The sequence below is a fragment of the Pomacea canaliculata genome, linkage group LG10, assembly GCF_003073045.1.
Source record: "Pomacea canaliculata isolate SZHN2017 linkage group LG10, ASM307304v1, whole genome shotgun sequence".
Taxonomy (NCBI): domain Eukaryota; kingdom Metazoa; phylum Mollusca; class Gastropoda; order Architaenioglossa; family Ampullariidae; genus Pomacea; species Pomacea canaliculata.
The window spans coordinates 931,668-944,383 of record NC_037599.1 but is presented as its reverse complement, the minus strand read 5'-3'; the positions used below and the strand labels follow the sequence as shown (position 1 = coordinate 944,383).

Below are 12,716 nucleotides of genomic sequence, written 5' to 3'. Positions count from 1 at the left end.
CTTTCTGTGTAACAATAAATGCAGTTGCAAGATAATTTTTATTTCTATGAGACAATTACAAAATAAACATTAAAATGAATCACACCATTTTATGGCCTGTAAATACTAGGACTAAAGTGAGACTATGGCCAAAGTCTAGAAGTGTTTAAAAGTGCTGTTTTTCTGTGAAGTGGCTGGCTCTTTTTCCTCTTAAAATTCCCAAAAATATATTTGCTTTAGAATATTGCACTGTTTTCTGTTTGAGATGTCTTTAGCAGTCATTTGACCATATGTCCCACTTCAAACATGAGTCCTCAGTCTTGTGCCTTGTAGCACTCACCATAAAACAAATACATTATGTAAAATGTAATAACATTCAAATGTCAGAAATCTTCCCGAAATCAACAGATGTACATGCTTCACAGTTCTTGACCATCACAACACAAGGATCAAACTTCAAAGTCTGTCATAAAACGTGAGTCAACTGAAAACAATCCTGGCAATCTCCTGGACTGCCTGTAAAAAACCATGGGCCTTGTAGACAAGAAGTAACAAAAAAATGTTGCACTTTATTCATCATGCCACTCCTTAAACAGCATATTTATAGACCAGAAAATCTGCAGTGCCAGTATACTTTTCAGCAAAATGTTGACCATCAGAAGTTGGGTCGGAGAACGCCACCTCAGATTTGTTGATCACAATACCGTATTCAAACCACTGCCTGAAGGAAGAAAAATGAATAGTTAGGTCACCCTGTTAAAGGGAAACATGAGCGCTCTTCCAAAATATTTGGAATAAAAAACAAATTATCACAAAAAGCATATTTTGGTGGTATTTAATGATAAAGAATCATAAGAAATATTAATGTCTTGTTCGTAATTAAACCTGGATTTGTTGAGAAAACAGTAAGTGACAAAAGGGTAGTATTCCTAAAAATAGCGTCGTCTGCATGACCTGAATTCAAAGAGGAAAGATGCTATCCTTGATTTAAGGAAACCGACCAGGACATGATGTTGCTGAATATTCTATTTGACACTCAGATGGAGTTTGTACTGTCATTTCCTGGCGACACTGGTTACAAACGCCAGTGGATTAACATCTGTATATACAGATCTGTGCGAACTTTGTTCCCATATCATGCTCTCAAAATATTTCTAAAATGATTTTTATCCAGTCACTTGTATAGTACAAGCAATTCTTGGACTTTCTATAAAACTAAGAAAGCAATGCCAACTATACAAATGAACAAGCTATTAAAACCAAGTAGGATTGCTGGCTAAAAGCTTAAATGTTTAATGCAAACAGTTGCAAGTCAACAGTAAATTTTACATGCAGCTAAATGAAGAAATATGTTTCACATTGATAAATCAAATATTTTGTTACATTTAATGGTAAAAAAAAAAAATCATTATAGACAGTTGTACCTATAAACATGAAAATGCAATGCTGGAAATTAACCATCTATCAAATTACAAAGAATCAATAATAATAATAATACAACATAGAATGCAATGTCTGCGATCATTGCTAATTAAATTTTGATCTAGAAAAGATTTATGTGTCTGTTGAGTAAATTAGGTCGGACATTTTTAAGTACCCCCACCCCCCAAACAAAAAAAAAAAAAAAAACCACCTCAGTTGAAACTACTAAATAAAGTTTTAATCTGTAGGGCCATATTCCGAAATCCTAGAGCAGGGGGGTAGGAGAAAGCTTCTTGAATATGACAACCTGAGAAATGTTCCTTCATTTGACTCGAAGACATGCATAGATTTGCTGAACTAAACCAGACTGTTACAAATACTACTTGCGCAAAACAGAACTCTCCAGCGTAGAAGAGTGATTTTCTTCTGCTTTCCATGGTAGGTGAGAAGGCCCATATTTGATGGCTAATACCTTGAAAATTAAGCACAATTCTCTACTCATATTTTAGGAATTATTTTAGAACCCAACCACGAAGAAAGAAATGTTGCAATCATGCTGCCCTTTACAGTTATCTTGAATAACTAGAAATTTATATCTGACATTTTCAGAATGCAAGTAATACTTATATATAAGGTGAGCAGACGTTTCTGGGGCGAAAGCGGGACACGTGCCGATGATGGTGTCGTCACCGTCAAAGAACGCCGAAAAAAGTGATTTTTAAAGACAACCGGGACATTTGATGGACTTGCCAGAAAGCGGGACATTGGGTGTCCCGCCCGATGAGCAGGCGGGACAAGAGGTCAAAAGCGGGACAGTCCCACCTAAAGTCTGGTCACCTTATATATATATTTATAGCATATTACTATACATTATCACTGACATTGGATCATCCTTTTGTTTATTTTTGAGTAATCATGGAAACCCATCTGGGCGTTCCTGATAACATTAGTAACTTAAAACAACCACTGTTGAAAAGCAGAGAGAGAGAGAAAAAGATAAAAAGCTTTTATATGTTAACTTAATCATCAAAATAAATTCTTTGTTGAATAGCATCATGCAGCCGAAATCTACATTCTTTTGCATTTGTGTTAACTATTTCTTTTTAATGTGCTGTTTTAATTTTTGTAACAGGATTAAAGAATTTTAGCTATTTGAATCTATTTAATCGTCACAAACTGCCATACTTTATTTACTTACAGTGCAGGAGAAAGCTGCATTTGGACACCTTTGATATATGCTTATCATTTTCCCCTTCACTTGCTTTATTTTACTGTGAATTCATATTTCAGACTTGAATATTTTCAGAAAGTTATTTTTAAAGTTTATTATTTTTTAAGCAAAAATTCAAGCAAATTACACAGTAATTGAGAAGAACAGGAAATCAACAAATTACCAGCCAGTTGCCAAGAAGAGAAGTGTGTTTATTGCTCAACTTTATAAATTTTCACCAGAAATTTTCTAATAAGTGAATTATCATTAACAGTTTGAACAAAAATGATTCAAAAAAGTTAAAAATCTATATCGATAGAGGAAACTAGGGTAAAGAATGCCGACTGTTATCTCAAACTCGCAGCACCCTAAAACTTTTTCTGGAGTCACCCCTGACCCTATTTTAATTAGTTAATGTGACCAAGAAGCGAGTTTACGCCACTTTTCTAGCAGCATTGTCTAGGTCACTCATAAGAAATTATGAGACTCAGATCGGTGTTTCTTGCTGCTGAAAACCCTCATGAACTCTTGAGGTTTATCTGATGGTAATGACTTTCGAAAATCTCTTGAAAATCCTTCTACTAGTATTACCTGACACAGTCGATCAGTCGTGATGCAATGCCTTGCTTGCGGTACGGCTGGTACACCCAAAGACGACCAATACCCACAACAGCAGCTTCTGGGTCAGTTGAGCAAAAGCAAGGTCTCTGGTTCTCTGGAGTTCTACAAAAGCTGGCAGGTGGCTTAATGCGATAGCCCTGCAGAAGATGCCACAACTTTCTTAAATTTCAGATTACTATGCTCTTTTAATTAAAAAAACTGTGGAGGCAGACTTCAACAAAAAGAAAAAGTCACATGATGAGACAATTACTAACCTCACTGATTGGCTCAGCAATGACAGAACCTACAATCTGGTTGCTGGGCAACACGTAGAGAAATGCCTGCAAAGTATATGCAGGATGCATGTGAATTTTAGTAACTTTTTCTTACAAACCATTATGTATATATATAAAAAAAAACAAAAAAAAAACCCCAACTAAACAAAGATTATTACAAAACATTCAAACTGCTTAGGTACTTTGCCAATGCCTAATACCAAAACGAAAGATATAAACACAGATAAAAAAATATTGTTTTCCCCTTGCTGATGACATATTCATGTAGTTTTGATGTCAAGATTAAAGATGCATCCTTTAGGGGCATTTGATGTACACAATCCCAATTCAACAGATGCTCAGCATAACATGGGGTTTTCCCATGCTTTATAGTGTTTGCTGGCTTGTATCTCAAAAATGGAAATTGAGGGAATAACATCCTGTTCAGCATATTCATTTTTGAAAAAGGTAAAAACCTGTTTGCAGTCGATCTTTACCAGTAACCTATAGGGTGGAAATGATCAGTTCTACTACCAATTCTTTGTTTACTTACACTAGCTCACCACACGCACTATTCTACACACTCACACTAACACCACAATACTCAAAATGAACAGTAAAATGTAGGGCCCAGTAGTTCAAGAAACTAACGGACATTGTATCTCACATCTGAACATTGAAATACATAGCCCTAGAAACCATACCTTATGGTGGGCACGGAGGGCAGGAGTTTTATCGGAGAAGCCTAATTCTTGTGCCATGACATTGTTCACTTCCTCCACCTGTTGAAACAAAGATTTCTTTGAAGTGTTGAGATTAACCATGCAATCACATTCTTAGGCACTTGCGTGTTTGACTGCTGCTGTCTGTCACAATACACATAATCAAAAATTACAAAAGCAGGCAATAAGTCAGTAATAGCAATTATCCATTTTATCATTATTCCCAAATAAAAGATACATTAGACAAACTGGATCTGAATTCTAATATTCAAATGAGGATACAAGAACCACCAGAAATCAAAATTTCTTTTTATAAAAATATCTCCAAAAATAAGCAACTTGTATTTCTGTCTGTGTAGGGTGCACAGCATTGTGGCTGATGCATCCCACCTATCCAATGAACTGCTCTGCATGCTCTTTGGGGTTAGGTATAGACATGTCCAGGACACAACTTCACAGCAGAGTTTCTTTGCAGAAGCAGTCGCCTACCTGAACTCTGCTGTACCTCGTGTCAGGACTTACTAATAATAATAATTAAATAATGTGCCCTGTTGTAGTCTGTGGGGTCATGTACGGTACAAGTGTAAGCAAGCATCTATATGTGCTTGCTTACATGTGTTTTGGTATCTATATGTGACCATGAACTGTGTTGATAGTTTATAGTGAATGCGAGAGAATGGGAGTGAGGTTGAGAAAAAGTATATTTGCATGTGTATGTAGACATATTACTACTGTTTTTGTGTGTATAAATAATAGTGCAAGTGGTGGCATCTGCAAGTGTGTGTGGAAATATTATTTTGAGGTGTGTAAGTAATAGTGAGAGTAGTGGTATCTGCTAGTGTAGGTGTGATTGGTATTTGTTGAGTAAGTGGCAGCCATCATTAATTCAAATTGCTAGTGTGATGTTACTTGGCAAATAACTTTTTTTTGTATTTCCAGATTTTTATGAAATAAACATTACCTTCTTCACAATGTTACGTGGGTCCTCTGGCAAAACCATAATTACTCGACTACCATCATCCAGAAATTCTTGCACATTTCGCTCTTTCTTCCAGCGCTGCAATACAAAAACAAATACCAAGTGTGATTCTGTGGTTAAGCCTAAGGACCTTATAAACTTTCTGACCAGCATGGGAAAGGCAAATGACGGGCATATAAAAGACTAAATTGATAGACTAGGCTCCAAACACACAGCTGTTACCTTATATTGTAGAGCCACAACCCAAGAGTTAATCCTAGTCCAGACCTCTTCAGAAGAATATCCTTTACTGCTGATAGCATCAAGGTATAAGAAAATCAAGATGCTCTCTTGTTAGGACTCGCTAACCCTGACTGTAGGTCTCCATACAATAAATGCTCTGAAGTAATTTATTTTCACCTTCACTCTAGGTGTGATAAATAAACAGCTGCTAAAACTGCCTACCTTTCAAGTGGTAGTTGCATCAAAATATTTAACATCCCTTAAGAGGAAAGAGGGACCACCAATATAAAGAGATGTGCCATGAAATATAAAGGGAAATTTAACCCAGGAAGCAAATGAGATAACCATTAACAATTCTATTCTCAAACTTGTAACGCATGCAGATGACATGGCTAAAAAGTGCCACGTGCGCGGAAAGCTTCCTACCAGAGGTCCTTCATGCCAGCAGCCATCACCGTCCTAAATACAATTCACAAGGACTCATAAGGCTGCCATATTACCTAAAATCCTCCTTAGGAGGTTCACATGTATGTGTGTGTTGAATGTCTTGTATGGGTATGTATGTCTGCCCATTATATTGTATATATATATCTATACTCATATTATATTTGTGTAAGTGGTTGGGCTTGGACTTCCTCACACAGGCAATAAAGTTTGATTTGATCTGAAGAAATATCTTGTAAAGGTAACCAAATGTATACAAAAAGCTGAAACTTACAGGAAATTTAAGAGCATGTAGTGTACTTTCGTGGAACCTGGCATGCATAGTTTCATCTGTTGGATCCCCAGCACTATAAACCATACAGCAGTCCTTGCACTGGATAGCTCCAAACTGTTTTTGACCAGCATCCTGTAGGTTCATATTTCAACAGGTCAGAAAAGCCAATACTTTGACAATTTTTAACAGTTTTGAAAACTACAGGTAGTCCTCGACTTACGACGGTGATCCGTTCTTACGCGGCGTCGTAAACCGAATTTTGAGGTAAGTCGGATCCTACATTCATACAGTACTGTACCATAATAACAGTACAGTACTGCAAACACTTAGCAACTCGAGACCGTCGTAACCCGAGGACTACCTGTACATCAAAACTTGGCACCTAATTTCAAATGTAAATCCAAGACTGTATGGTGAAGTGGAATAAGAGAAAAGAATACGCAGGATCCTAGCACTTACAAGCACCCCTTGTGAAGTGTCTCCCTTGCGTCCAACAAGCCGTTTCCTAGCTGGAGTGATCTGTTTTCCTCCATTTTTCTGGACAGGGCTGTTAGGATCACTCCTCTGGCTAACATTTCAAACATGAAAAAAAAAAAAAATCTTAAATTTGGCAAAATTTTCACTTTTAGTTTTACTTCCTGTAAAGACACACCACTCTACGATTCCAAAAAAAAAAGGGGGGATGGGCATGAGTAAAAGAGGGTTCACCAAATGAAAAGCCTTTCTAACACTTGACTTTCTTTTTTAAACATTTCTACAGCACCACAAATAAATATACCCTCAAATAAACTGAATATATTGATAAGATACAATTTTTCCCTCGTTTACAGACACATCTTCTTTATTATTGGTCTCCAAGTTTTATTGCAGTTTCCAAACCTTTTTTCCCTATTTGAATCCTCTGAATGAATGAACAATTACATACAGTTATTTACATATTCCCACAACTGGTTTCTCAGGTTATCCTGGTCTTTTTATTTTTTTTAACCTGTACTTTTTAAAAATTGATTTGACTTGCTTCACCATGATATATCATTGCTGATGCAACCCTGCCTTATTAAATAAAATATTTTGCGGTGTTTCCCATTCTCCACACATCTCTAGGCCTTCTGTTTATCGCTGCAAGAATCTGACTTCACGTTTGACCCTTGGGGATGGCAACAGGTAACAGTGCCAAGTATTGAGCATTAGCAGGTCAGGGATCAACCCAGTGTGGACAACACCCAAACAGGGTTCCCAGGGATCAGGGATGGTGCCAAGTAAGGACCTTATAAGGACCTTTCATGCATTTGTAAAGACCTAAGTGACAGTCATCAATGCTTAAGTTTTTCTCATGTACGGTCGGAAATAACTATTATTTATGAATCTTTCGTCTTCTTTATGAACTCCCTGAACTGCTTTCGATGCCATCTATCTAAATACTTTCAAGACAAATGGATGAGGCCTCCAGAGAAACCTCCTAACTCCAGGAAACCTTCTAAATGTATATATATTTTCTTAACCACCACTTTTGTACATATCCATCTTCCTTCATGTTTACTACAAATTATTCTATAGCACTTAATTACTTCTTTTACATTTTTAATTTTCTTCCCTGTAAAGGGCAGGGGCTAAATGGAAAAAAGCATTTTCTTGCTTATTTTACCTCTCGTTAATAAAGAATTGTCATTGTCAACAGTCATTGAAAGAAGAGTGTTTTTTATGAATATGGAGAGGCAACTACTGTAATACAGATGTGTTAATCCGTAACACAAACGCGTGTATATTACAGAAATAATTTCATGCGCTTCTTGTGTCTATCAGTAAGCATGTGTTTCTTCAAAACACTTTCGCCCATTGATGAAAGATACAAGGATATTTCGCAGGCAGCATATCGTGCACAATGTTTATGTTTAGAGCCTGTTATCAACAAGTCTTTGTATTTTATTTTCCTTTAGCTAGTTCTCCTGAAAAGAACACTTCCCCGGCATTTTTTCTATTGTCAAGAAGACAAAGAAACGCTGTCATCCGTCAAGACTAAAATCTTGCGAAACGCAGGTTCTCGTCGAGAACAAGACTTGGCAATCGTGTGATTAAAATAGCGGTGAGGCGAAGAATAGTCTGTATTTTGCGCCAAAGTCAACTCCGAAAATAAATCTGTGGATTTATAAGAGGCATGGAAATAAAATCTGCTGTAATATTTTATCGATATAAGGACTTGTAAGAGTCACAGCGAAAATGTAAGGACCTGTGTGAGAAATTGTAAGGACCGCATGGCAAATATAAGGACTAATAAGGTCTTACAATGAAAATTCTCTACGTAAGGACTTGTAAAGACCCTGCGAACCCTGCCAGTTATTTCTGGTGCCATACTACAAGCTCATATGTACATCAGCTATTATATTTATAAAGGCCACATTATGTGATCTTCGGTTGTGATAATTCTGCATCCTCAAATAATCTGATGCTAAATTTTGCTCAAAGTAGTTTTCCTAAAGTAAAATAGCTTCTCTGAAAATATTTTACTAACAGTACACTGCTTTCATTATATGAAGTCAAGTGAAAATATAATTTTCTGAGGCAGCACATTGTTCCCTGTGTAGTAAGCCAAATCAAAACAATGCCCTACTCTGGATCATCAGCCTGTAAAGCTAACACCACCGCTCCCTGTAATTCCGCCACTTTCTTCAGAAATTTGTAGATATTCAAGGTACTTAAGAGACATGGCAAAATCCAACATTGAGTAAAACAAGAAATATACCTGGGTTTTGCTGCTGCTATTCGTTGACTGCGACGATGGGAAGTGAAAATGGGGTAGAACTGGTCTGGGTGTCCCTCATCAGGCATTTTAGATGACTCTTGCACCTCATGTGGGGCACCTGCAGAAACAGCCCAGGTCATGCCAGGTGTCTCTGATGAATCATCCAAGGAGCACACATTTTCATCTGCTGAAGTGGTGGAGTTTTGATCTGATGTTCTGACTGCATCTGCGGGTAAGGAGCATGGGAGGACTGACGATTCACAGTTCAGAAAACAGTCATCATGCTTGCTTGTGATCAAAGATGAAGTTGCTTCCTCCATAACAGAGTTCAACTTGCTAACTGAAGCAGACTTTCTGCCTGCTTTCTGTGTTGTAGTTATGGCTGTTCCTGACTTATTCCCCAAGAGAGTATTTCTGGATGATTTTTTCTTGTATAGATACTGCTGAGGATAATCTTTGCTAAGGGATCGGTGAACAAACCTGAGTTTGAAACCCCTGCCTATGACAACATTGCCAAGTAACTTTGAAGCTGACTGTGGGGACTTGTGCTTGAAAAACTTTCGGCTGCTGGTCAGTGAAGCATCACTCTTCTGGCCTGTCTCTTGGGTCTTTTTTGATGGCACCATAGCTGGAAATTCCGGCCTCAGTATAAGTGTCTTTTCAGGAAGTGAGTTGAGTCGTCTACTGATAGGAGATTGGGTTTTATCAGAAATGACTGAACCAATATTTGTTGAACTTCGCAAAGGAGTCAGAACAATACGTGGAGATTTCTTGCCCTGCCTAGTAGCCAACTGCATCTTTTTCTTGAATAAGTTATCAAGAGCCAGAGCTTGTGGAGAAGAAGAAATGTGTTTTGGAGAGTCGACCAGATGTGGTGGTGTGCCCAGAAGGTCTGCGCTGTCAGCAGCAGATTTCTTGCTCTGGCCATAGAAAGACCTAGCAACAAAAACTGGAGATTCCACATCACTGTCCACAAAGACACCCTTTCTTTTTGAAGGTGTAACATGTGGACTAGGTGTTTTGACAGAGCATCTGAGCCGCTTTGGTGATGGCATCTGTTCATTCTGTTGCCTGAGGAAAAAGACAGATATCATCAAATGTTTCCAGCTGAGTCTGCAGCATTAGCATTTACTTTATATGAGCCAAAAGATTGTATACCCCACCTTTTCAGCTTACTGTATTATACAGGGCTTCTGCTTACGCAAAACATTGCGTACAGTACGCATTAAAAGTTCGGAGGACCCCTTCAATTTTCGTCAATGGGACCCCCTTCAAATTTGGGTGAAGAACAGGGACCCCTTAAAAATCTGAAGGGGTCCCTGGGACCCCAAAGAATTTAGCCTTAGCAGAAGCCCTGATTATATATTTGATATTAATGAGCATTGCCCTGTACATAACCATATACTACATGGAAAATGGATGTTCCACATACATTTTTGTACCTTTCCTTCTTAGTCCATATAATACATCTTTTTAATTTTGATTTGAATTTTCAATATATAATAGTTCACATACATGACAATCTTTCATTTTTCACAAAAACTTAAAATCTGCATGAACATTGTCTTTGCCTATAGCATGTTGTGTGCATATGTCTTCCCATCTACATCATGGGATATGACTTTTATTATACCTACTGATATGAGAGATAAGGAAAACAAATGTACATCCCAGTCTGTTAGTGGAGGTAGGGGCATTAAGATGCAAGTGGTTCACTGTCCCACATAGTTTGTGGATTGTGCCCAACCCCTTTGGTCCACATGCACCTGATGTTTGCTGTCAAGTGAGTCCTGAACTAGTGACCTTCAACTTTACTGTCCAGTGCACTATACTGGGCATCAACTGTCTCAGATGAAGGCCCAGAACTAGAGGTACTCTACACTATAGCATTCACTGCAACAGTACTCACAACTACAAATCCATAAAGTAATCCCAAATTACAGAATAATCTCTCTCCACACCTTAATCAAGTTAATGTCTTCCCTGGCCATTTCCACTTTCCTATATGGGAATAAAACTTGGACCTTACACACAGTGGAAAGACATGCTGAAATGATATGGGAACCAAAATTTACAAATGACTGCAGGGAGCAGAAGGTGCAAACAAAAGAATGGACAGACAACCTCCATGAGTGGACCAGCCTCTCAAATAATGCAGCTCAGGTCATGAGGGAGAACAGAGACCATATTGTGAGAGTGGACCGGCCTCTCAAATAGCGCAGCTCAGGTAATGACATAGAACAGAGACAGTTTGTAAAACCTGGTTTCGAACAAGAACTAATGGACTGATAGTGAGGATAACGATAATGATCATGATGAAGTCTATATCTATAACATCTTTGGTTACCTTCGCCGCAAAGCACGTTGTGGTCTTCTCTCATGCAGCTGTTCCTGGATCATGTCCATGGTCATTGCCATTCTTTTGATGTGAAAACTGGGAAGAAAAAACAAAACCCCAACTACTACAAAAATGGTTTAGTCAAACAGAACAATAGTATCAGAAAAGCAATGCTTGAATTTACCCTTTCACTTATTTACCCATGTGTACATAGATCAGATAATTTACTGATAGTTTCTACATACTTCTTGGTAAGTACCAAAACTTCATAAGAGTAAATAATGTGTCAATATCCTATTCAAACTTCTGCGAACTTTAAATAAAAGCTTTGTGACTGCCACAACATTAATGTTTTAGAGATTACAAAGACAATGACCAACTTTATTAATCCCAGTGGACTTGAGAAGTGTGTTCAGTTAGAAAAACAGAACAAGTGCTTGTTACAAGATTAAGATAAAGTTATGCATCATAGAAAATTTAAAAAATGCAATATTACATATCGACCATTTTTAAGACATACCTTTGTTATCACACACCTATACAAATTAACATACAACTGACAATTCATCTGTTGTTAAACATATGGTACAAATGATTTCAAGTGCCTGTTTGTGTAACTCCTGCAGTTTATCCGAACTCAATAAAACGATCATTACAGGATTTAAAAATAGGGCCCCAACAACAGAAAAAATTAAAAAACAGAGTATCTTTCAAAGGCAAAGAGAGACTCGTGAAAACCAAAACATCAGAAGTTTTGCTTTTATGTTATGAAGTTTATCTGCATCTTGGAGAAAGCCGTGAACTAATGTTGAAATCTAAAGATTAAAAAAAAATTAGGCTTTTGTTTGTTGGTGTTTTTTTTCTCATTCATATAGTCCCAGTAGTGGCAACAAAGACAATGCGCTCACTGCTTGAGGATTAACTTGTAATTAAAACCAACTTTGCTACGTTTACTGCTGATGACTAGTCATGAATCGCTTTCCAGCAGATTTGTGTCCATTCTCACTTACACGATGAGAGCACACGACAAACATATAATAACATATAATCTGCATAGTGACTTGAGTTACCTGATGACTTTAGGTCTGCAGTGCTTAAAAAGGAAGACAGCTCAAAATGTCGGCGCCACAAAGTGTTGATATTTGGCGCCACACCGGAAACATGACGTCACGGCGCGCTGCCTTGTGGGACACGCCCGCCATTTTGCTACCGTCTGCTATGTGAACATTAGTACAAAAGGCTGTCATGCCAGTTTGATAGTGTATACTCTCATTAAACACATTCGAACTATGACTTCAGTGTCATCAAAATAAACACAGTACGACGACAGCTCTACATAGTTCTTAACACAAAATGAGAACTACACGTCTGACGAAACGAAAAGCAGACTACGGAAAAATAGTAGCATGGACGCTTAGGTGCTAATAGCCACACAGAATGATAAGAATAAACACTGTTCGTACTTCTGGTGCACATATCAAGTCGACAGCTAGATAAACCAGTTTCCAGAC

At 37.7% G+C, this 12,716-nt stretch overlaps 1 protein-coding gene across 1 annotated transcript; it reads right to left on the bottom strand.

Annotated features, from left to right (window-relative positions):
* Positions 1-19: 19 nt before the first annotated feature.
* LOC112574332 (N-acetyltransferase ESCO2-like) lies at positions 20-12,403 on the bottom strand. Its single transcript, XM_025255348.1, has 10 exons — positions 12,276-12,403; positions 11,215-11,301; positions 8,868-9,938; positions 6,587-6,695; positions 6,128-6,259; positions 5,170-5,265; positions 4,191-4,268; positions 3,487-3,552; positions 3,203-3,369; positions 20-700 (listed from the first exon to the last, which is right to left on the bottom strand). Exons 2-10 carry the CDS (start codon positions 11,283-11,285, stop codon positions 568-570), a joined length of 1,923 nt encoding a protein of 640 aa, XP_025111133.1. The 5' UTR covers positions 11,286-11,301; positions 12,276-12,403; the 3' UTR covers positions 20-567.
* Between the last annotated feature and the right edge of the window lie 313 nt (positions 12,404-12,716).

Coding starts and splice junctions, on each gene's coding strand:
- LOC112574332 (XM_025255348.1), bottom strand. CDS start 11,285: ATGGCAATGACCATGGACATGATCCAGGAACAGCTGCATGAGAGAAGA. Junction 4,269..5,169: donor CACGTAACATTGTGAAGAAG/GTAATGTTTATT, acceptor TTGTTTCAACAG/GTGGAGGAAGTGAACAATGT. Junction 3,553..4,190: donor CCCTCCGTGCCCACCATAAG/GTATGGTTTCTA, acceptor TATACTTTGCAG/GCATTTCTCTACGTGTTGCC.